At 45.1% G+C, this 25148-nt stretch overlaps 2 protein-coding genes across 8 annotated transcripts in view; both read left to right on the top strand.

The window, feature by feature from the left end:
• Window positions 1-9360, top strand: part of LOC140265963 (mitogen-activated protein kinase kinase kinase kinase 4-like) — a 29138-nt gene extending 19778 nt beyond the window's left edge. For 3 of the 6 annotated variants that reach the window (XM_072361649.1, XM_072361647.1, XM_072361645.1), the window contains 15 exons: window positions 427-518; window positions 1168-1307; window positions 1539-1633; window positions 2745-2923; window positions 3032-3140; window positions 3529-3816; window positions 4881-4998; window positions 5179-5349; window positions 5439-5582; window positions 5705-5839; window positions 5951-6051; window positions 6169-6318; window positions 6401-6560; window positions 6659-6798; window positions 6990-9360. In XM_072361649.1, coding sequence (XP_072217750.1) covers window positions 427-518; window positions 1168-1307; window positions 1539-1633; window positions 2745-2923; window positions 3032-3140; window positions 3529-3816; window positions 4881-4998; window positions 5179-5349; window positions 5439-5582; window positions 5705-5839; window positions 5951-6051; window positions 6169-6318; window positions 6401-6560; window positions 6659-6798; window positions 6990-7073 — 2106 coding nt within the window. In that variant the 3' untranslated portion in view covers window positions 7074-9360. The remainder of the gene's footprint in view (window positions 1-426; window positions 519-1167; window positions 1308-1538; window positions 1634-2744; window positions 2924-3031; window positions 3141-3528; window positions 3817-4880; window positions 4999-5178; window positions 5350-5438; window positions 5583-5704; window positions 5840-5950; window positions 6052-6168; window positions 6319-6400; window positions 6561-6658; window positions 6799-6989) is intronic. The other 3 variants (XM_072361646.1, XM_072361650.1, XM_072361648.1) reach the window with 3 other exon arrangements.
• A 1533-nt stretch (window positions 9361-10893) lies between these two features.
• LOC140265687 (probable ribonuclease ZC3H12C) lies at window positions 10894-24419 on the top strand. 2 transcript variants are annotated; one of them, XM_072361643.1, is made up of 6 exons: window positions 10894-10994; window positions 19174-20042; window positions 20186-20325; window positions 20410-20644; window positions 20804-20910; window positions 21213-24419. In XM_072361643.1, exons 2-6 carry the CDS (start codon window positions 19243-19245, stop codon window positions 22766-22768), a joined length of 2838 nt encoding a protein of 945 aa, XP_072217744.1. In that variant the 5' UTR covers window positions 10894-10994; window positions 19174-19242; the 3' UTR covers window positions 22769-24419. The 2 variants fall into 2 exon arrangements, with proteins under 2 accessions (XP_072217744.1, XP_072217745.1); XM_072361644.1 differs by lacking the exon at window positions 10894-10994 and adding an exon at window positions 15324-15595.
• The last annotated feature ends 729 nt before the right edge of the window (window positions 24420-25148 follow it).

Below are 25148 nucleotides of genomic sequence, written 5' to 3'. Positions count from 1 at the left end.
TCTGTCATCATGTCTATGTCAGCCACTTCACTACCTGTCTGTGTCTGCCGTGTTTTGTTCATCCTCTTATCAGTTCACACCAGTGCTTCCACGATGTTCACAAATACATTACATTTACATTAAACTGTGAATTTCTGTCCTCTTTGAAAATAAAATGAAATGTGTCTCTGAAGAGCGCGTTCCTCGGATCTTAAATGTTGGGAGTCAGTGAGAAGTTCAGCTTTATTGCAGTGTTCACTAGCTTTTGGCTAAGGAAGCTTTTGTGTTTCCGTGCTCAGAATAAATACAGGCAGATGTCGGCGGGTTTTCTTTGTTTTATTCAGTTTCATATTAATCCCTAATAAATCCTCAAGAAAAACCTGACGTGTTTTTTGGTATCAAGATCAATGAACACACATGTGAGGACCTTTTGAATCTCTCTGGCAGGTACCAGTGAGGACAACATCCAGGTCTCCTGTGCTGTCGCGCCGAGAGTCTCCTCTGCCATCACAGCCCAGCAGCCAGAGGAATGTTGGCGGGTAAGAAAAAAGAAAAGGAAAAGCCGGCAGTGAACATAACTATAGAGGCCAAAGAAAATCATGTCATTATGATTCTATTTCATTTTCTTATTTATAAACGAGTACCCTTGTTCTTTTCTGTAAAAGTTGCATTGGCAGGGCTTACTTGGTCTAACCTAGAGGCAATTTCCTATTCCTATAATCTATACTCAATACAAGTAAAGGTAAAAACTGCTGAAGGTTCTTTGGTCACATTTGTGATCACACTGCAGCCTCTCCTCTCCGTCTGACACACACACACACACACACACACACACACACACACACACACACACACACACACACACACAGTCTATATCAAAGAAATAAAGCCAATAAAAATTCTTTTCATTCCTCTTGTTCAAGGAAAAACAATATTTCTGACTGCTCTGATCCACCAGTGCTTTGTTTAGGTGAAAATGAATCTTGTGAAAAGAGCTCTGACCTCATGCATTGTACCTCACTTAAATTACCGCAAACATCATGTAGGTTCCGTGGCGTCATGCGTCCAAATGAGAGAATGCCGTTACTTCTGAATGATGAAGCAGTGAATGATGTCATACACAACATTGGGAGGATGCTTTTTTTCCTTTTTGTCTTCTGTTAAATCTGCCGTTGCTCTTTGTAACAGAAATGTGGAGCAGCGCCCACTGTGGGACCGAGTGGAGAAGCTGCAGTCTCGGCCAGGCAGCGGCAGCTCCTCCGGCTCCTCCAATTCCAGCTCCCAGGCCAGTCCGGGTGACCGCTTCAGGCCACGCTGTGAGTCCCCTGGTACAGTACTCAGCCACATTTCACTAACCCTGCTCAATCAATATTAGCGCACTGTGACCATGACATGATGATAGATTTTTTTTTTACTTCCGTACCACTCTGTACTATCAGCTCTTTCTCTAGTTTTGTGCAGCTTTTATTCCACCATTGAAACATCCTCTCAGAGGCCTAATCTCCTGGCCCAGTTCTGTTTCCCCCTCACTAACGCAGTTTCCCTTTGTCTCATCAAAGCTTCCTCTAAATCTGAAGGATCGCCTCTCCAGCGGCCTGAAAACGCTCCCAAAAAAATGGATGAAAAGAACCTCTCCAGGCCTACTCGACCAGCTGTAAGTCCACTGTTACTAAAGTGTTGCTTATTCTTGAACAGGTCAAAACCTGTTTTTGTTTTTCTCCCACCTTCCTGTATTTTCTACTCTAATTATCCAACCACCTGGTGTCTGAAAACTTCAATCCAATGCTTTCTAAATTGTTGGGGACCCGCTTAGGGTGATGTGGTAAGCCTCTTAAATGAGATTACATTATCACACCTATGCTATGCTTGCACCATTACCCCACTCACTGCATTATATGATGAAGGTTTGTGATGATAGAATGGGTTTTGCACCATTGCAAGGATTAACTTAGTCCTTTTTTTAATTTAGCACCGTCATTGGTTACCGTCCTCTCTGCCTGAGATGTGATTGCCCTCTAGCACCCTTCATCCCTCCTGAACAGTCTCTTCTGTTTACCACTTGCCATCAACGAAATGCACAAAAAGGGTTAACCGTCTGCCACAGCTTCCTGAGCCTGGATTTGAATACGACCACATTTAAATGCAAACACACCCCTCCTGTCTCCTTGTTCTTGTCAGAGTGGCTCCTAATCTCACCTGGCTTTGTTGTGGGATAAACTGTGGCCCGTTTGCTTTGTTGAGCATGTTGGGGAAGTATCCCTCCTCCCTTTCCTGCTTGTCACTAACCTTACAAGACTGCATTGTGGAAGAGAAGAAGAATTGGGCAACATGGTTACAGGGCCAGAGACAAAGTGATTCATTAATGATCCGATTACACGGTCCAAACCATATGCCACTTATCTCACTGCATCCGAGAGCTTAGACTTAACAGGATCTTAGGTGAAATCAAACATGTTTTCAACATGACATTTTTTAATCAGCCCAGGGCTGAGTTGCTCTATAAACAACAGATTTGAGCCTGTAAGTGGAGGAAATTGAACAGAGAAACAACCTGATTAGATCTCTGTAAGTTTAAATGAAGTAAGGAGGGATTGCTTTAAGGCTCTCGACACATTCCGCAGACTATGAAAGCCTGTTTTGTATCGATTTACTTTCCTTTTAGTTTTAAATGTTGCATACAAGAGATAAGTTGAGATTAGTGGCATTTTGTTTGAGTTCATTAAACAGAACAGAACAGAACATGAAAAGTGGATCTTTCCTCCCAGGACCTCACTGCTCTGGCCAAGGAGCTGCGTGCTGTCGACGATGTGCGGCCTCCCCACAAGGTGACAGACTACTCCTCTTCGAGCGAGGAGTCGGGCACCACAGACGAGGAGGATGATGAGGAGGTGGACCAAGAAGCAGGAGAGGAGTCCACCTCAGGAGCGGAGGACTCCAGAGCTGGGTAACGACTGTGATGTCATTATTATGTACCCCAAATGAGCTGCTTTGTTGCACCTATCAAAAAGTTGCTTTTGACAATGGTTATGAGACTTCAAATGTCCTCATGCAGGCGGCTGAGTAATGGAGAGACGGAATCTGCTAAGACCATGCTGGTGGAAGACTTGGAGAGCGAGCAAACCTGTACACCCTCCAAAGATGGCACACTGGTCATCCGACAGGTAAGACAGGGAGCCGGCAGTTTGGTGAATTGGACTCTTACTTAAAGCAACATTCTTCTTTTCTGTAGTTAAGGGAAGTCTCTTTTTTGTACAGTATCAGTGTTATTTATCCACTCCTTCTCCACCATTTCCTCTGTTTTGCTGCATTTCACTGGATCATTTTGTAGACTCGCTGCTTCATGTTTCACCCTCACAGACGGATAATCTACTATGTCAGATTTCTATAGCTGGTATTCACAGCAACATGCACAGATGAATGAACAGAGCATGTTGGTGTATAATGTGGGATTAAACTGGAGTAAATAATGTCACCAAGCACTCGCACACAGAGCTCCTCCTCTTCTCCACCTGCTTGCTCGAGCCCAAATGTGCCTGTTCTTGCTTCCAGAGCACAGCTGACATAAAGCGGTTGGTCAGTCTCTCATCTTCCTCCTCTTCCTCACCTGGCTCTGGCAATGGCCACGGCCTCCCAGAGAAAAACGGCTTTGCCAGTCGCATACACCACCTACCAGACGTTATCCAGCAGAGCCATCACTCCCCCTCCTCTTCTACATCCATCCTTTCCTCCTCCTTCTCCTCCTCCTACTCCTCCTCTTCCTCCTTCCCCTCATCGTCTAGCCAGGCCAGTCCTGCAATGACCCCACAGATCTCCCTGGACGAGCTCACTGCCATAGAGGTATGTTGCCCTCACACGGCGGAGGCAAACAAACTTGGAATGGATGGGAGTTGTACAGGCTTAGATGTGTAGAGGTCTCCTTTTCTCAATTTAGCTCCAGTTAAATTCTGTATGATTATCTATGAAATATTTGGCTAATATCCCTTTAGCTATGGGGCAAGTTAACATTAAATCATTTGCAAATATGTTTGACAAATATGACAAAAAAACACCATGAAACGCATGTCCATCTCTAAGTCTGTACATAGCAACCGTGCAGTCCTTAACTGTTTGTCCTGCCCCCCTCCGTCTCCTGCCGGCTTCAGTCCAGCTCGCCTCTGCCCCCTTCCGACTTGGCTGACACCTGGTTTGAATCTTCTGAGCTGTTGCAACCTTTTTTCCCCTCCTGCAATCCACTGCATTGCACTGCCACTAACACCGGTGCCTCCTGGTGGTAGAATGTTGTCCCAACACGGAGGAAACTAAACCACATCTTTTTTTGGGATTAACAGCTGTATCGGCCTCAGATGATAGTTGGTTTAAAATGAATCAAAGTGTTTTCCATTTGCCAGCTGTTCATTCACTCGTCATGGGTGGTGGAATTACGATCCTCTTCTTTCTGTGCTTTATTACAAGCAGCTTTCTCCTCTAACAATTCACAGCAGCCTGTGTTTGGATCATTTCTCATTTCCCTCGACACATTTCTTCTTGTTGCACATGTTGTTTTTCCTCTTAACATTTTTGTCCTCTCCAGCCTCAAAAGAACTAACATTACAGCATGTTCTCTTTTCTTTTGATGGGACTTCAGCTTGAGTTTTAGTACCCTATATATGTCATGAAAATGTAGTTTGACTGAACACAGTTTAGCTGAATGCGGCTTTATGAGCCCCCAGGGGTAGAGCTATAACTCATATGCTCAGACCTGCAGTTTAAATCAACAGTCAGCCGTATAAATTACGGCTCACTGTAAGAAACCAAAGGCCTAATGTAAAAGTCTGTTTCATGTCTGTTGCAGTGGTCTCTTCATTCAGTTTTAAAGCTGCTTTATCAGAAGCTCTGTTTTCTAAATGTCTCTTATCTCACAGTCCCAGTCAGAGAGCAACTCAATGTCCAAACACAAGTCTTCCTCTTCGTTCACTCCCTTCATCGACCCACGCCTTCTCCAGATATCTCCATCCAGTGGCGGCTCCCTCAACAACATGGGTAAGGCAGCAGCAACCCCTGACTGTTAAATCTGAGCCCACTTCAGTTCCCCAATGACAGAAGGTTGAATTTTGTGCTTTAAGGGAGTTGAGAGAAATGGCTTCTCCCCCACAGAAGAACTTGCTTCTCATCATCTGAGCTGAGATGATGAGGCACTTTGTTTATGTCCCCGTCCTCCAGCAGGATTTGGGCAAGAAGGACGGCTTGCAGACCCGCTGAGGTCCGACCCTTCCCGTAAAGGCTCTGTGGTCAACGTCAACCCAGTCAACACGCGTCCGCCGAGCGACACTCCAGAGATTCGCAAGTACAAGAAGAGGTTCAACTCCGAGATCCTGTGTGCAGCTCTCTGGGGTAAGAGCGCGTCTAAAAGGCCAGCTGGTCATGTTTGTCCCGCCCCTTCCGACAGGTGTTTGATCTGGGTTTGTGTGCGACTTTGTCAGGAGTGAACCTGCTGGTGGGGACGGAGAGCGGTCTGATGCTGCTGGACCGAAGCGGTCAGGGTAAGGTCTACCCCCTGATCAACCGACGGCGCATCCAGCAGATGGACGTCCTCGAGGGGCTCAATGTCCTGGTCACCATATCAGGTGCCAAATCACCTTGGTTTTTGATTAATTTTCAGCAGTGCGGAAGCAGGGGTAAAGTTTTGGAGGAATGAATGCTTTCCCTTGACTCTTAAGTGACAGTTTTGCTACTCTTCTTCCTGCAGGGAAAAAGAACAAGCTGCGAGTATATTACCTGTCGTGGCTCAGAAACAAGATTTTGCACAATGACCCTGAGGTGGAGAAAAAGCAGGGTTGGGTCAACGTGGGTGACCTGGAGGGTTGTGTCCACTACAAAGTCGGTACGGTTCTTCATCTTTTCACGTTTCCTGCAGCTCAAATGTGTGCAAAGGTTTGATTAAGATTGGCTGATAAGCAATTGATGATTGACTGACTTCGTCTTTACCTTCCAGTGAAGTATGAGAGGATTAAATTCTTGGTACTGGCCTTGAAGAACGCAGTAGAGGTGTATGCCTGGGCACCCAAACCCTACCACAAATTCATGGCCTTCAAAGTAAGCATGATGCCAGAGCAGAGCTGGGGCTCCAGTGTCCGACTGATTTAAGGTTTTATATTTTGATTATGCTCTGGATTTATCGAACGAACTCATTTGTTTATGGTTTGGCTTTAGTCTTTCGGTGACCTGGTGCACAAGCCTCTACTGGTTGACCTGACAGTGGAGGAAGGGCAGAGGTTAAAGGTCATCTATGGCTCCTGCTCAGGCTTCCACGCCGTAGATGTAGACTCTGGTGCCGTCTACGACATCTACCTGCCCACACATGTAAGTGCTCGGGTGCAGAGTCTGACCGTACGTGTTATTAATTTTTTTTCTTCAACACTATTTACTTTCTTTTTGTCTTCAGATCCAGACCAGCATTCAGTGCCATGCCATCATCATCTTGCCAAACACTGATGGGATCGAGCTGCTGGTGTGCTACGAGGACGAGGGCGTCTATGTCAACACCTACGGACGCATCACCAAGGATGTGGTGCTGCAGTGGGGAGAAATGCCAACTTCAGTGGGTAAGCAGATGTTTTAGGTTGCTCTTGACTTTTTAAAAGCACTTATTTTACTTCTTAATAAACCGATGCAGTCATAGTGACACCTTCCGTTATGGCAGCCTATATTAGGTCAAACCAGATAATGGGATGGGGTGAGAAGGCCATAGAGATCCGCTCAGTGGAGACGGGCCACCTGGACGGCGTATTCATGCACAAGAGAGCCCAGAGACTCAAATTCCTTTGTGAGAGGAACGATAAGGTGAGGACGTAACTCTCTGCTGCTTCCTTTGTTTGTCTTTCCTTCTGTGTGCTTTTCCTTGTTCCTAAAGATAAAGTAAATCTGCGTGGCCCACGTTGTTAACACAACTGCAGATGAGACGAGGATCCACCACAAAGCCCGACAGCCTGGACTGAATCTAAATGTTGTTTCGATTTTTCCCGCTCCGTCAGGTCTTCTTTGCCTCTGTGCGTCAAGGAGGTGCCAGCCAAGTGTATTTTATGACCCTGGGACGCACCTCTCTTATGAGCTGGTAGACGCCACCCTGCATCATCAACCAACGTGGCGATCATAACCAAGCAGCGACTAACCGATGACGACTATGACCAACATGGAGAAAACAGCCTTGAGCCTGAGCTGCCGAAGCTTCTCGGCTTCCTCTCACCTGCTCGGGCGAACAAAAAACCGGATTGGACTGTAATCATGAAAAGAAGGACGGAGGCGTGATGTCTCCCGACCAGCCTCCGGATCTTTCTCACCCCAACCTTCGAGCCGATCCCCTTCTCCGCCTCCGCTGAGGGATGTGGTATCTGTTGATCTTTGTGTCATAGTACAACTTTGCATCTTGTATGTGAATGACGAAGCGTGTTTGTCTGAGAGGCCGAAGAATGGCTAAACGCAGCCAACGCTGTATTGGAGAAGGTGAATACTTCTTGTGCCACAACTTGAGTGTAGCTGTGTTTATTCCCAGCCCTGTTCAGGTGAAGATTTCCATGTCAAGCATGTTACTATAACACTTAGTTCAGTTGTCCTCCCATAGATGGTGCTTGATGTGTAAATTTGCCTCTGTGTCTTCACTTTTTTTGCCTTCACCTCCTTATAGTGAAGACTTCTTAAGGGACCTTCTTGATATATCTGTTAAATACAGGGTACTGGATATCAGATTGTACATACCAACTATACACTCGCGAAGGTTTTCTAGACACTTTTACCACATTGCCTCATGTGCTGTAGGTTATGTCGGACAGAAGTAGCCCCGTTTATGACGGCATGACGCTTAGCCCCAGTTTTACTTTTCTTTTTTCTTTTTTAATACACTGTATATTTTGTATGCGACTTGCTGCATATGAATAAAGCGCAACAAGACAGGACACACGCATAGATGATTTGCAAAGGAAAAATCCACACTATTTATCTGTAATCTGTACTTTTTAGGGCTTTTTTGAAGTTTTGCGATTAGCCGCTGTGGTCAACTGGCTGTTGCTCCACTGGAAATATATAAACACGCCAACAAGACCGACCCAGAAATGTGAGGCTAAATAGCTTTTTTTTTTAAAGTGGATTTTTCCTTTCACGTCAATTCTGAGTAGGGCTAAATTAAACTGTGAATTAGACGAGCAGAATTAGCAGGTGGCCATTAAGGTAGCATGGTGGGCAGCACGGGAATCAGGGCAGTGTGGATGGAGCTCGCTTTCTGTCCTCCATCTGCACAATCGTGATATGTCACATGTACGATCATCCAGCTCTGTGCTTTGAAGGAGTCTTTAACTTAATGCGTAGCTAAACGGTTGCCTTAGGTTGTCCAGCTGATTTAAAAATTTCTCAAAATCCACATCTTCAAAACTTAGGGTATTTGGATTTTGTCTGCTGTAGGAACACTGTAGTCTAAACCAGTCATGTGACTCTGTGTCTGACCTCGTTTTGTCCCCTGACATTTGGTGGTGGTAGTTTACTTAATCCAGTCTGGATTGAAGACGCACCCAACCTTAACTGCACTCCATCTGAGAACTGTTCTATTTCTTCATTTTATTTTCACACCCAAATGGCACGACGAGGCTCGTCCCTTCAGTTTCGTCAGCCTCGTTCCTCTGTCACACGTAGAGCCAGTACTGCGACTGGGCTCATGAATATGTCAACGCAGCTCCACCTTTGCTCTCAGGTGGTGCCTTCACTGTCTGAGGAGGTGCTGGGGGCCTGCTGAGAGCAACACATCACAATTAGATGCTTTCACACTCTCATCGTCTGTGAAAAGCAAAGAAGGCAGAAAAGAAATCGCACGTTCTAATAGCAGTGTTACAGAACCACTTTAGACGGTGCAAACTAAGCGGCATATTTTTAACTCTGACTTAGTTTTTAGTCTCGTTTCTGCAATTTTTATTATGTATCCCTTCAGATAAGTATGCGACTGCAGTGGTTTTTAACTTGTAATGCACACCTTATGTTCAAAATGTTTACAGAAGCAATTGTTTTGTCAAACCGACGTGCGTCGATATGAATATTTATGGATTATTTTGAGGGCGGTTTTTCCCGGTTTTGTATTTTGTATTATTCCCTTTTTGTACTATCATTTAGACGTTTGTGAAAAGGGACGAACAACCGTCGCTCACGAGTCACTGATTCCTCTTCATCCTGCGCAGTGCACTGTGTGCCCCCGGCTGTGTGGAAGCGGTTGTTTCCTGCCACCCAGGTGACACGTCTCCCCTCAATCGTCTCTCTGCCATGCATCTAATTTATGTCCTCTCTGTGTGTACAATGGGAATTACTGTATTTTCCTGAAGTCTTCTTTTTTCCCCCTTCATTGAATAAAATCGGAAGTAATTTACAGTTCAGTGTCAATTATTTTCCCAAGTTGAATTGTCCATATTTTCGCATAAATAGAATCAGATTTTCGCTGTGGAAGAGCAAAATGGAAATACCGATGCGTGTTTGAGTCCCTGAGAACAACAGCGGATGCTCATCAGGATGGAACGCGTTCGTATTTCATCTCTAAAGAGTTTAGATTTCACCAATCTACAGTTACAGACTGTGTACAAATGGAAGAAATTAAAGAGCGCTGAAAGCCAACACCACCACCTCACTGGGCCCCAGAAGGATCACCACAAGAGTCACAAGGTAAGTTACAAGTCCTTTCTCACAATGACAAATGTCACTGTTTAGGAGTCCAGCCTTAGGGGAAAGAAGGGGTTGCAAAGAAAAGCCAGCTAAAATAGCCAAAAACAATGTAGCAGCTATCTCAAGATCTGATGGACAAGCTAGAAGGCTGTTAGAAAAAAGTTCTGAGGACCAAGGAGACCAAAGTAGAGCTTTTTGGTTTAACCAACAGAGGTTATGTTGGGAAAAAATTAACTCTGCAGTTTAGTAAAAGCCCTCTGTGGTAGTATCATGTTTTTATTTAATTCTACCATAAAATTAATAAAAATAATGGATGGAAAAAATAAAAAAATAGTTCAAGAAATCAGGTCCCTGCAGCAAGTCAATGACCTAAAAAAAAGATGTAAAGTTTTACCTGAGAATAGTTGGAGAAGAATAAAGTTAATGTTTTGGAATGGGTAGTGTCAAAAATTCTTTCTTTAAACCAACAGAAGAGTGGCTGGAGGATCTGATGCAAGCAAAATGTGAGGAAACCCACCAAAATCCAGAGCTCAGGCTGTTTTGATCTGAAGAATGGACTAAAATGTATCCAAACTGATGTGCAGAACCGAACAATGGTGACCAGAGATGTTTAGTTGTTATTATCATTGTAATCATGGCCATTTTGTGTATTTTTACGCTTGTTCCACATCCTTGCATTTCCCGAGGCCCCATGTTCTACTGATCCTCATGTTGTAGGAACCGGTCCCAGATACGTTGACGTAAATCCAGAAGAAAATCATTCGGGTCTTTTAGTTGAACTTTTCGCCATAAGATGGCGCCATCGCACACCTAACGGCCATCGTCTTTCTTAAAGGGCTTAAACTTTAGTTATGTTAACCCTAATGCGTCATCTTTTCTTTTCCTGCGTACTTTAAAATTATTTGAAACATATTTGACAGTGGCTAAGAAGCCTCTCCTCATACTTCAAGACGTGGTGAACGTTTAGTTTTATATCAGTTTATTATATTAACTATAATTAATTAATTATAATATAACTTTATTTATTTACGAAGGTTTAAGTATAAAAAACAAGACGAGAACAGGGGACTGTACAGGTAGACATCCTTTGTAAAATGTAATCACATATAATATAATGTAATATGATACATTCATTTTCTATGTCCGTTCACCAAACTGAACCAGTGTAACAATTGCTTTTACTTTGAAACGTTCCCGGAAAGAGAGGCGCTCCCGTCGGTCCTCAACTTGACGCAGCTTAGTTGGGTCACGCCGCATCCCAGCCGGACGTCGCCAGCTCGAGATGGGAAGATTTGGTCGTTTTCGAGTAAAACTCGTCGTGCGGCTCCAGCGGCGGCCCTGACCAGGTGAGCGTCTGAATGCGGCGTCAGCCGAGCGAACTTGTTGGCCGGATGCAGCTGCAGGTTGGTGCGTGTGGAGAGGTCGTGACGGTGTTGGTTTGCGGTGACCGTGCACGCCTCTGCGCATTCCCCCAAAAACCTACAGTATAGTTTGTGCAGCTTCTTCAACAGGCAGCGGTCGGAGGGATGTTGTGTCGTCTTCCTGGAAATTCAAAACGTTGTTTGATGAGTGGTGAGGCAGTTTGGGTGCTCTGGAGTGAAGAAGGCCTGAGCCAAACACCAGCTTGCTCTGGTCGTGTGTTGTTCGGGGGATACATGTGGGGCCAGAGAGGCTGTTGAGTGTTGTTGTCCACTATTCATCTCATACTGACAGCTGTGTCTTTGCAGCAAACTGGTTGTTGTGGCTCCCTCAGGATCAGACCAGTAGCAGTCCAGGCTTTTGATGGGCAGTGTGGAGAGGGGGTTAGCACGAGCCTAACAGCTGTGCGTCCCAACCCCATGAGGGTTTTATATCATCCTTTTCCTTCCTTTTGAGCATCCTCCCCCTGACTCCAGTCTAAAACAGAATGCCTGGCTCCTGCTGTCACATTTTGCAAAGGGTAGTAATTAAGAATTAAAGCGAAACAAATGCAGGAGATCTTCCTGAAAAAAAACAAAGTTTTTTCAGACATAAAGTTGATGTGCGTTACACCTGCAGACTTGTTGTGTTACCATGATATCCTTACTTGACTGATTCTGGATGTGTTGTTGGTGTTTCCAGGGCTGGGTGGAGATTCATGGTTCAGATAATGGGTCAGAGAGGTCACAAGAGCTAAATGTCTGCTTCTGTTGCCCAAACCTTGCCTGGATAATACTCAGAAATGATTGGTTGTGCACGTTGAACCGGCCACATTGGTCCAACACTTTAAAAACCAACTAAAAGTGTCATTCATCTCTCCTATTTGCTAATGGTTGATCATAAAAGGTCACGTTTCATGCAAAAAAGAAAACAAAATCCACTCACTTCCTGGTTACAAAGTGCAACAGATTGGAACGGTTTGTCTACAAAAATGCTGTAAAATGACAAAAAGCCCATTCAAATATTATTAACAGTCCAAAGCCAAAAGACTGCCAACAGCAAATCTTCTCCCCTTTTTATGGCTGCAGCGATTATTCGGTTGCTAACTGTAATGTAAGTAATACTGAGTCGATTTGGGTTGTTGTCAGGCACTTGGAAACCTTCAAAGTGAGCGCTGGCTCTCGGCTTTGTTATCGGCCCGGATAAATAGCAGCGATGGCCGTGTAGCTGCTGCAGTTGTGGGGGCAGCACACCTGTTCGTCAGGACAGATGGCCAGCAGAGCGCTCCCCTGTCCGTTGGTTTGGCGACTGTGTAGCAGGTCAGCTGGTGCATTTCTCCCACTTCCCTTACCTTGACTCTGCGAGCGGACTCGGGGCACATTCCTATCAGGCAGTTGTTTTTCTTTTGAGCCCCACAAAGCTGAAAGAAACAGTTATTTTCCTCGGTAAGATGACATAGAGCGCACACTAAAACGCACCGACACCATGGACTGCTTTCTGTTGTTTGAGATTACGCGCCGACTTCTTGCTGCCAAGATCAATTCTGCTGGAAATGTCATCTTGTTTTTCTGAATGAACATTTCTGTTGGCAGAACTTTCTGTTGAAATAGTTTATCTGGGCATGGCAGCTACTATAGCTGCTATTTGAAATAACTGAAAGTCCATAAATTGTTTGACATAGGACGGGTGTAGTTTCCGGGACCGGGATGATTACTTGATTCATTTATATTAATTTAGTCTGTGCTATTTAATAGTTCTTTTTGTCTTTACCACAGCAACATTTTGAAACATTAGCTGTTATACTCTTGTAGAAGTGAGGATTTGATGTTTTTCTCTTTCACATACAGAAGTGAAAAAGAACTTGCGCCTTTTCAATTCAAAGGTTCTGTTTATCAGGACACAACTAAAAAAAGTTGCTTCAGCTCATTCAGGTTTGCAGCACTGGTTGTGCACAGCTCTCTTAATGTCCCACCGCAGCGTTTCGATCAGGTTGAGGTCCGAATCACCTTGATTCTTTCCCTTTTCACACATTCTGTTGTAGATTTGCTGCTGTGTTTGGGATCGTTGTCCTGCTGATGACCCAGTTTCAGCCAAGCTTTAACTGTTTTTGCTGGGACTTCCACTCTTGGGAAGATTGGCAGATGTCTTGAATGTTTTTCACTGTAGAATAGTTTGGAAATGACCTTTTATAACCCTTCCCCAGATTAAAGGGCAGCGACTCTAAGATCTTTGCTGATGTCTTTCATCCTTGGCATTGTGTTAACACACACCTGAATGCTGCAGCCCAGCAATCTGACAAAACTTGTGCTTTTATAGAGGTGCTCACACTTGATGACGATCAGTTGAGTACATTTGATCAGCAGCACCCGGCCGTAACCTAAATTCCTGTAGAAGCTGTAAGGCTGTGTTAGTCTTTTTTTAGACACCGCGTCTGCATTTTTGTTCAGTTTTCTGTGTGAAATTTGTTGGTCACTGGAGGTTGTATTGGAGGTGTATTTTATTTTTGAGTATAGTTGATGTGTTGTATGCAATTATTTTTTCCTTGGTCATAAAAATGCCACCGTTCCTGCTCGTATCAGCTTGTTACTTGAGTTTCAGCTTTTTAGTTGTGGACATTTTGACTTGTGAGGTCGTGAATGCCTTTTTCTCTATTTCACAGATTAAATAATTGATTATCTGAACTGTATCCCTCAGTTACTTTTCAAATGAACTTCAGTTTGGCTTTTTATGTGCAGGAAGTTATTTAGTTTTTCTTTTTTTGTCACTACATAATGTTTATAGTGCCCATGGTTTGATTTTCTGGCTTATTCGCTGCCACGCAACAAGCAGCTTAGGTACCTAATCGCACGTCATTTTCTTTCCTCACACATCATATCATCTCGTGTTCTGCGTCTGATGTGTGTTTCTAACTTTAAACGCGTGATGCAGAACCATATGGCAAGGATGTTTGAAACCGCTCCTGAGTCTGCTCATTCTTTCTGAAGCCTTTTTACGATCAAACAGGAGCTTTGATCTGATTCACGAGCAACCTTACAAGCAGTTTTCCTCATCTTTCGGCCTCTTCCATATCTGTTCTACTTTTTCTTATGTTACAAACTGAAGAGTCAGCTACTGGACACGCTTGGCTATCAGCTTGGCAGTCTTTGCTGGGGAGCCTGAGCCTTTGCTTGCCACTATGTTTGGTTTGTTACAATTTTTTTTGGCTTGCTTTGGAAATTTAGTTAGGGTTTTTGCAGCTTTATCCAGTCTGTATCATAAAGTCCCACACAGCTGCATAATGTGTGTATTCCAGCTTTCTGTTGGAGTAAAGTGGCTCGTAAAGGTGTTTGTTCCTCTTTCTCATAACGTGGTTGCCCTCTTTTAGTCCACGCTCTGGCTGTGTTTAGGGAACTCTTCACTGCTTAATTTATTTGCTGTGTTTTGCACAAGAAAGCATAGATATGTTTACCATGAAGCTGGATATTATGTTAATGCAGCAGCTCTGAGATGCAAAACACACCAACAGAATATTGCAGAAAGCACAACATTTTGGTGTCTTCTATCTTGCTTTTGTTTACTATGGGTTTTTTTTTTGTTGCATTTTGCACATCGTGGCTTTTATGGGTTTCACAATCCCGTAAAAAGACAGAAGAGCCAAGATTTGTGTTTCCGAGTCATCTGCCCTAAGTGTGCCACAACAATGCAGAACAGGTTGCCCCCGCATACTCGGAGGGACATAAAACTTTTTGATGTCCTTCACCCCCCCACACACACTTGTCCCTTTTCTCTTTTGAGCTCAGCCACACTCTGCTCTTTCCTCTTTTCTCTTGCACTATCTTAAAGGCCATGCTAGTCTTTCAGCCAGCCTTGGTCCTTTCTTTCTGTTGAACTCCCCCTCCAACACGGCCTCCACCACCCCCAGCCCGAGACAAAGAGAGGAGAGTGACTGTGGCGCTCTGTAGCCAGGTGTTCTCCATTGCTGCCCCAGGCTGTAATAGCACCGGCCCTCACACTGCAGCTGCCCTCCAGAGCCTCCCATTGTGCAGCTCTATTGTTCAGCCGCCCACCCCTCGTTGATTCATCGGCCACACAGGGGAAGCCCTTTCAGGCTCAGGAGAGGAGTGTGCACGCTTGTGTGAGTGTGTGTGCAAGTGCACACCAAGTACGCGTGCCTTGGGGAAGCTGGCTGTTGCAGGCATCTGCACACAGCCACTCCCCTCTACCTCCTTCGCCTCCCTGTGCCTCATTGTAAGGCTGCTGCGCTCTGATAGGTGGAGAAGCGGCCACTCTCAACGAGGGAATGGCAGACATTGTTGATCCATCTGTTCTGCCGCTCATTGTCCAACTTGGCTGCTTCTGCAGAGAAGAAAAAAAACGTCTCTGGAAGACACTCGGACATACAGAGTTGGATGCTCTGCTTTTTACCTGCAGCAGCCGTGGATGCAGCTGCTTTGGCAACTTTGGGATTTGTTTAATCTCTGTTTCACTTACAGAGTTTTCTCATCTGCTCTTTAAGGATTTCAATATGAGATGATCTCCTCTTCTTGATTGACTGTTGTTTTTTGGTCTGGTAAGTGGGATGAAGTCTCCAATTTTTTTATTTTTATTTTTTTAAATCTATACATTTTTATTGTTGGTCTTGTCGAATGTATTTATTATTATTAACCTTGTTTCACTGATACTAAGCTCATTGATATGATAAACACTCCTGCTTCAGTAGATACTTGCGTGACAGGTTGCTTGTTCTCAGTCTGGCTGGGTCTGTCCTGTTTTGCTGCATCATAAATAACTAACATAAGCACTAACAGGCCTAAATACTTACTTTTTGAAATGGGTCAAAGTTGTGTTCGTTCTCAGGGGGAGGTTCAGTGTTAAGAGAAAAGTATGCAGCCCACTCTCTGTGTTTTTGATTCGGTTTCAGAAGTATTACCTGGTCATGACTTTGAACTGTCAGTTTAACCAATAGATTTGGAAGAAGTATTTGACGTTTTTCACTTATGCGGCCTGAACTTTGCAGGAGTCTGCAGCTGCTGCACGGCTATAACAGTTGGTCAAATGTTAAACAGCGAGAGCTGCATCGATGTGAAACCTGATGCAGGGGAGTCGGGTGGCCTGTGTTGTGCGGGGAACAGAGCCAAAATAGGTTTATTTTAAGGAAGCAAGAAGTTCTGTGTTGGCCTCAGAGAACGTTGTGTGCGTGTGTGTGTGTGTGTGTAGGTGTGTGTGTGTGTGTGTGTGTAGTGGAGGCGCCAGTTGCGGGTACCGCTCAGCAGACATCTGTTGACCTGCTGCTGACAGGGAAAGCCCAGCGCGCCATCTCGATGAATACACACACACACACACACACACACACAACTGCAGCTGATTCTACCCCCCTGTTTCTTTTTTTTTTTACACTAACTGTTGCACAGTGTTGGGCATGCGGTGATGCACCATCAGACCCCCCCACCCCCCCCCCCCCCCCCCCCCCCCCCCCCCCCCCCCCCCCCCCCCCCCCCCCTCCCCCCCCCCGCAGTCCCTCCCAAACGCCTTTCAAACCTGTTTCCTCCCTCCCTCGCGCAGAGCTCACACACTTACACAAAGGAGCTTTAAGGACTGTGTTACATATTCATTGCCTGCCTCCATCAAAGCCAGCAGCGCTGCTGTGTGTGGGAGCCGGTGTGCTGATGTTTGAAAGATGCACCCACTCGGCTGAGAGGTCTGGAGATGGTGTGATGAGGCAGCTCTGCCGTTGATCCGTTAACACTGAGCCTGATTTCGAGCTCAGCCATTCACTGAGTGTTTGGGTTCAGTGGGGCGAGTAGCTCACATGGACAATTTTTAAAAATGGGCTAATGACTGTTAACAGGCTTTAACAGTGACAAACACACTGCCCAGCAGTATTATTATTATGGCTATAACTTGTTTTAGGAGAAATATATCGGAGTTTGGACGGGTTGGTTGGACAAAATTATGCAAATGTCAGTTTGGGCCCTTGTGAAGTGATCCACTACTATAATGCTGTGTTGGATTCTGGCACTCGTGGGATGTAAATAGTATTATATCTCTGTTGGTTATGCTGCTTACATTGTGATTCTTGTTTCTGATCAGTTGCTTATGCAAAACCTAGACATGCTTTGAAAACACTGAAGTAATTGTATCATACTCTTTCATCATGAATAGCTTTTTAAAAAAAGATTTTTTAAATGCCTGAAGACTTAGTCTTGGATCTAAGCAAGGCGCAAATTTGGGTGAATAATCTGAAATGACACCCTGTGTTTTTATTGGCACCAGCTAACCCTTTGTGTCCGCCTTTTGTGATGTCAGTGAATCAAATCAGCTGATGTTAATTTGGCTCTCTCTACTCTGTTTTTAGGCTTGGGGAAGAAGAAAAAGTTAAAGCACAACAATGTAATTCAGTTGTTTATTATATTGAATAAGTTTTGACTAAAGCTGTAAATCTGATATATACCTAAAAAAAAGATTCTAGTTGGTTCTAGTTGAGGGTACGTACCAACAACTTTTGTTTTAATTACGCAAAATGCGGTTTTGTGGCTGGTTTAACGAGGCTTCAGGTGGTAAATTTACTGCCCATCGTTGGCAGATAAGCCAAATTTGGGTTTTGTATCCTCAGGACTGAGGATGTTGATGAGATGAGAAGCCGTCGCTTCAGAGAGAGGAGCATCAGTTTAGGTAATCACCGGTGGCATGGGTGCGCGGAATGTTTCCAGTAGCTGCATTCCTTTCACACAGCAGCGTGAGTCACCTTGTGAGGTGGAGGATGTTTATTTGTGCACAGGCACCATGAAACACCCACAGTGGCTGATACCAAGGTCCCCATCCTTATCACTCCTGTGGGTCTATTGTCAGTGAGGCACACTTTAGCCCCCCCCCCAACACACACACACACACACACACACACACACACCTTTTTTTATATGTGTGTGTGTGTGTGAGAGAGGCGGGTCACCGGCTGAACGCTGCAGCCTCTGTCTTGGCATTTGGAAGGGAGAATGCTTTCAGCAGCTGTAGCTTAGCAACAGTAGCTCAACCTCGTTGCTAGGCAGCCCTTTTTCATAAAATGCACACTCACTCCACCCGTCTCCCCTCCCCTGCCCTCTCCTCCCACCATCTTGAAGTCACTTCCCCTTCCATCATCTGTTTTGTCCAGATAATGTTTGAGTTGTTTTCTGGGTTGGAAAGATGCTAAATCCAACCAGAAGAGCGTTTTAGACGTCAGGTGTGCCGCTTTTTTTGGTTGCATCCAAGAAGGAATTCAATATTATTGAGACACATTAAACTTTATTAATTATTAAACTTTGAATGACATCATGTTTCCAGGGTACAACATCGGTTTCAGTTTCTTGCTGTAATTTAATTGCAGCGACACCTTTAATCTGATATCATGTCCTTGGCTTAACGTTATATGCTGACTAGCTCGTAGCCTCGGACTGCTCACTGTTTTAATGAGTGACTCCTGCACCACAGCGGCAGGAAGCATATGGGCCTTAATTACCAGGTTGAATGAAAGGGGGGTAGGGGTGGGCGGGTGCTTTAGCCCAAGCGCTAACAGCTTGTTGTCTGTTTTAATAGTTCACCCTGTGTTACCCGGTTGACCAACGTGCTATGGCATGGATTTTTTTAAAGCACACCAAGGCCAGCCTGAAAAAAAACCCAAAAACGCGGGAGTCCATTAATTAGGATGAGGGGCCCCATCGGTCCTTTGTGTCTGCCTGCCCGCGCCTCAGTAGAGTCTGTACCAGACAGCCATTCAGAGCCAGCGTGAATGACATCAGCTCAGAGCTTTACAGGAAAACAAAGAGGAGTCAGGTTTTCCTAAAATGACCGTATTGACTCAATATGATCGTAAAAAGAAATGCAGTCACCTTGCCTTTCACCGCAGTGGGTGCTTGAGTAGCAGATGAAATATTTTACATATACATATTTAAGTTTAAGTAGGGGTGGCTGAAGTTACCCTGGCAGCATCTATAGCACCACATAATATATATTAAACAATAAAAATCAAGTGTAAAAGCATTATTACATATTAGTTCAAGGGTGGATCATTGAAGGACACGCACAAAAAAAGCTATATATCCTTATTTTTTCCTGCTTTGTTTTCATGTAAGTCTCTCACTGATAAACTCGTCTCCGTCTCTCTTTGTTTAGGCACTAATGAGTCGAGGTTTGTAAGAGGGCCGTACTCAGCCCGGTGTGCTGGATGTCTGCGAAAGATTCATGGGCCAGAAGGACCATGTGGAGGCAGGAGCAGGCCATATCCTTGATCTGGGGCTGGATTTGGAGTATCTCCACTTAGTGGGGGCTGACCGGCAAGCTGGCGGCGCTGACGGACCCCCTGCTATGGAGGGGCAGGGGGAGAGCTCCGGCAACAACACCACAGCCAGTTCCCCTACACCAGCACTGCCAGAGGCAAATGGTGGGTCAGATGTAGAATATGAATCTGCACCATCATCCAGTTCCACCCTTGCTGCAGGCACAGACTCTGATGGAGGAGAGGGTTCATCCACTCACGGTAAGAACACCCACCAGCCACTGTGCCGAACCCCATGTGTGGACTTGGGTACCGAGGGGCCTCCTGAGCCCCCATCTGAACTTTCAGCAGAGCTTGAGCATGATATGCCTGCACAGTCCTTGTGTGAGGACCCACCCAATGCTCCACCCAATCCCTCCACATCAGAGCCTGAGGCAGTAGGGAAAGAGTACCAGGCTAAGTTGGATTTTGCCCTGAAGCTGGGCTACTCTGCGGAGACAGTGCGACTGGTTCTATCCAAGCTTGGCCCAGACACCCTCATCAATGACATATTGGGAGAACTGGTCAAACTGGGCACCAAAACTGAAAGTGAGCAGACAGCTGGGTTATTATCCTCTACCTCATCCTCTTCTTCTTCCTCATCCTCTTGTGGTTGCTCTGATTTATTGGATAGCCAGCGGTCAGACTCACCCTGTCCTTCAGATTCCGTGTGTGACCAAGACAACCTGCGGCCAATCGTGGTGGACGGCAGTAACGTAGCCATGAGGTGAGCAGCCTATAATGAAAGCTGATTCTGGATTCCACACAGCTTTTTAGTATATGTGTTGATTAAAAAAATGCTGAGAAGGCAGACGTTAAAAGAAAACATTAATTTTCTTTTACTTTTCACCTCTTCGCTGTGTTCTGTAGCCATGGCAACAAGGAGGTGTTTTCCTGTCAGGGCATCCAGCTGGCTGTAGACTGGTTTCTTGAACGTGGTCATCAGAACATCACAGTTTTTGTGCCTGCGTGGAGGAAAGAGCAGTCCCGCCCTGATGCCCCTATAACAGGTATGTACAAGAAGCTATTTGACAAGTCAAACAATACGGCCCACGGCATTTTCCTTGAGCCTACCGTAATTCTCCCCTCCACAGATCAAGAGATCTTGCGTCGCCTTGAGAAGGAAAAAATCCTGGTCTTCACTCCCTCGCGCCGCGTCCAAGGTCGGCGTGTGGTTTGCTATGACGACCGCTTCATTGTCAAGCTGGCATATGAGTCAGACGGCATCATTGTCTCCAACGACAACTACAGAGACCTAGCTAACGAGAAGCCTGAGTGGAAGAAGTTCATAGACGAGCGGCTGCTCATGTATTCTTTTGTCAATGACAAGTAGGTCGAGGGGGGGTAGTTACTGATGATCTGGTGTGAAAAGAATTGTGGCATTTAAACATAAAGGGAAAGAAGTGATTGAACCGTAAAAATGTGCGCCCACTTTACTGACAGAGTAATTCTGTGATCCTTTTCAATCCGTTCTTGCCTTGTTTTCAGATTCATGCCACCAGATGACCCCCTTGGTCGTCATGGTCCCAGCTTAGACAACTTCCTTAGGAAAAGGCCTGTCATGCCCGAGCAGAAGAAACAGCCATGCCCATACGGTGAGGAGACAGATGTGGATAAAAAGCCACCTAAATGCACATATAGGTAGAAGTAACAAATCCCATTTTTAAATTTATGATTAAAGGATATTAGAATTTGTTTCACAATAGTAAGTGTGTGTGTCGAGGTTTCAGTAAGCACTTTGACATGTCACTAGAAATAATCTAATTATTGTGGCAGCTCCACCAAAACTAGGCTTTTAAAATCGATGCAAACATGTCAGGCTGGCCATAATCCAGTGTCTTCAAATTGTTTGACAGATTGGGCAGAATTTACATTGAATTGTATCTTTTCACTCCAGGAAAGAAGTGCACTTATGGCCACAAGTGTAAGTATTACCATCCCGAAAGAGGGGCCCAGCCTCAGCGCGCCGTGGCCGATGAGCTGCGTGCCAGTGCCAAAACCTGCGTTGCCTCCAAGAACCAAGGAGATACCGGACTTGTAAAGAGCCACAGTGTACCAGCTGGCAGCATCGAGGCCAAAAAAGGTGCCCCAAAAAGGCAGTCGGACCCCAGCATCCGAGCCCTGTCATACAGCGATGCTGAGGAGAAGCTGCTGGCCAAGAGCCGCACAGAGGGCCAGAAGAGCAGCACGTGTGGTAGCGGCAGTAACAGTTCCACTTTAACCATGTCGCCGGCCCCAGGAGGTCCCCCTTCGAGTTTAAGCGTTTCACAGGACCAACAGTCCAGAGTAGTGACACATCTACCAGCTCCCAGCCATGACCTCTACCCTCACTGCGAGGCTCCAGACTTAAGCTACTACTCAGTAACTCGTGCTTACTCTGGCCTGAGCCTCTCCTCCCGACGGAGCCCGGACTGCCGCTACCCCAATGATACAGACTTGCGTCTTGGCTCGTTGGGCTCAACAGGCTCCGAATGCGGTAGCGAAAGCAGTGTCAGTTGCGGTAGCAGTTGCGACTCCTACAGTGAGAGGTCATGTCCTGGATGCCCCCCTGACACTTTAATTGAAGACAGCGTCCATTTCACTAACACCCACAGCCGCCTGTACTCTCATCACGTCACATCAAGCCATGAATTATGTGGTCTCCATCCTGCTGAATACACAAATATTCAGCACAGCCACACTTCTAATCCAGTACATGCTTACCACATGAGTGCAGCATGTGGGCAGAGCTGTGCTCATGACCAGCTTCCACCAGAAGCTCCCCCAAAGCGGCCCCTCTACCCCTTGCCCCCTCATCTTCAACACCAGCCACTGGCTGCTCGCTCCAGCTGCCCAGGAGACTACCAATCTCTGCCCCAGTCCGGCCCTCACCCCCCTGGTTCTCCTCTTGGCCGCTGCCTGGCCCCCACACGAGCTGAAAGTGTGTCTGACTCGCATCTTTACGAACATCTCTCAACATCACACCATCACTACCGGCCAAAAGCTTTACCGAGCTGGGACACGTACTACAGGCAGCCGCCGTTGCCACCTTCTAGGTACGAGACGTCTACCTATCAGAGCCTGCCGGACACACGCCAGTCATCCTGGCACACCCCTCCATGGCAGCAAGATGGCTACACCCAGCACCATTCCTCTCACCCGGCTCTGCATCCGTCCCCAACACATTACCTAAACCACCCACCGCCCCCAGCCCACTCTCCTCACCCGTCTTATTCGCCTCAAAGCTCTCATCTGGCACCTCCCTCCCATGTCCCTCCCCCCTACGTACCGCCGCACCCAGAATCCCCCGCACACAGCCGCTATGGGGACGTGAGAGAAAAAGTGTACATAAACCTGTGTAACATTTTTCCCTCGGAGCTGGTGAGTTGGGTGATGGCCAGGAGCCCCCACATCACAGACCCCCAGCAGCTGGCTGCTGCCATCCTCGCAGAGAAATCCAAAACAGGCTTCTGAAGAGTAAAGGGAAATGTAATCCTCCATTTCAGAACGGAGTGTAAGTGGTTTGCATCAGCAGTGGTTTTAGGTGTGCTCTGTTCCTAAACAAGGGTTGAGATGAATGAGAGTCATTTGAGGAAATCTGACTTGGACTCAAAATGAGCCACGAGTAAGAATCTAGTTCAAGACCTGCACGTTTTTTCTTTTTATTTACAGTCACATCATGTGCCTTTAACATGCAAGACTAATGACGCATCGTATTCAAAAGACACCTTTTTAATTTTTACAGCCGAGTCACTAAGTAGCGACCGGTACTGCATACATCAAATGCAACTGAAATAAGGGATTATTGGATTATTTCCACTACCTTTATGACAAATTTCACATTTTTATTGAACACACACACACACACACACACGTGTATTATACACTATGCTTAACTTAGTCTGTAACCTGAGTCAAACAGTGTTTGACTACATTTCCCTTGCATGTGTAACTGTAAAGAAAATGTCACATATCACAAGTAATGACATGATTTTATAATCTAATTTTTGTCTATTATATGGCAAATCCTCACACGACAGATTCAAACTACTATTTGACTTAGGTCTGGTTATCATGTCTATCTGTGTGTGTGTGTGTGTTGTGCGGTCTGTGAGTGTTCTTTCCACGTTGGTAAAAATGAGCATTGAAAAGCTCGTTATCTTATGAGATGACGTCAGAGTTGTGGCTGTAGAGATGGGTGACCCTGTCGTGTGTACCTTAGTTTTAGTAAGGGACATCTCTCTCTATCTCTCTTTCTCTCTGGCCCTTTATTTTGGGTCAACTCTGGTATCTGCTACAGACACACCAACTCGTTATGGGTAAATGAAAAATGTATGTATTGTAAATATATTTAACAGTGCTGTGCTTTTTAGTAACAGCGTTTCCTGTTGGCTGTAGCAGATCCCAGCTGAATCCATGCTAGACAGAGAAAAACTTTGTTTGATACAAATTGTATCATGAACTAAGTCGCTGATGTTATATACAGTACGTAGACTTGTTTGATCCCTGTCTATCACTCTCGGTGTATTGCTATATGATGAAGTGCACTCATTAACAGTTTTGTTCCAATCAAGATGTTCCAACTTTTAATCTAGTGGAAATGGCTTTGAGACAATTATTTCAGTTTTGTTTTTTAAAAAAGGAGTTGTGTGCCTACTATGTTTAGGTATCGCAACTGCTTTACCTGCGCTTTTGGGTTTAAAGCTGGCTTATTCTCTGTAGGAGCTCCAGTTGAATCGCTGAAGTAGTATGCTTTGGTGTACTGGCTGACTGCCTATTTGAAATCGGAGGTTAATGAGTTTTCACATTGAGGTTGGGGTCGGTTCATTTTAGCCATTTTTTAAAGCCTCTATATTATTATTATATTAAGTCAAAGTGTAGCTCTACCTTTTAGTAATGTTAAATTATGCTTAAAATAATAGAGAATGCATCATTATGAGCTAATCAGTTTCTTGTTAGTCATGAATTAAGTGGACAGACCCCAACCGTGTTTGAAAGGAAACTTTTATTTGGGTCAGTGTGATATTCCACGGTGGCCATTTTGAACTTCTGTAACAATCAGCTGAAACTCAACAGGAAATGTTCGCCTTAAAAGATATAGTAAGTAAGGAAATCTTTGGGCGAATCTTTGAAAGCAAAAAGGAGCAGCAGAGCCCACATAATGCTCATTTAAAAATAAATAAATGAATAAAAGCTTCCCCTCAACTGCAGGTTGTTGCAGCACCTTTCAATAGAAAGGCTCATTTTTCACTCCTGTCTCTTTAAGCCCCCCCAAAAGGCCCAGCCTGCTGTTATTAGTCAGTTAATAGGTAAAAAAAAAAAAGGCAGTTTGAACAAAGGTGCTCATTAGTGTATAGGCAAATAGCTACTAGGCAAGCAGTATGTAAATACGTTACTACATTATGTCGTTTCAGAAAGGAGGAGAAGGCTTGAAGGCTGTTCGGGAACAGTTTCTTTATGTATTAAATTATGTAGGAGGGACCTCCGGTTTTCACTTCTCTCGAGTAACTTTATATTTATGAGCGAACTTGTAAAAAGTCCTACTTGCAAGGTTATCACTCCTTTTGCCATGTCAATAAGGAGGAGATTGGTGAATGTTTTGAGGCTAAACGTGGGAGATGGCAACGCACAATCCGAAATGGCGAGCCAAAAACCTCGGCTATCTCATCAAAACGGCAACAAAACACAAGGAAAAATGGTTAAATTCTAACTACTGAAGATACTGAGCTAACACTACTTTTACCTTTATATTGAATGCTGGTACAGTGTGACTACTTCCAATAGTTACAGTTTGATTATTTACTATCGTCAGTCGTTCAGATTATACATGTAGGTCCTATGTAAAGTTCAAAAT

This window comes from Leuresthes tenuis, unplaced genomic scaffold (genome assembly GCF_036924035.1).
Source record: "Leuresthes tenuis unplaced genomic scaffold, fLeuTen1.0.hap1 SCAF_1, whole genome shotgun sequence".
Classification (NCBI taxonomy): domain Eukaryota; kingdom Metazoa; phylum Chordata; class Actinopteri; order Atheriniformes; family Atherinopsidae; genus Leuresthes; species Leuresthes tenuis.
This window is presented reverse-complemented; position numbering and strand designations above follow the sequence as displayed.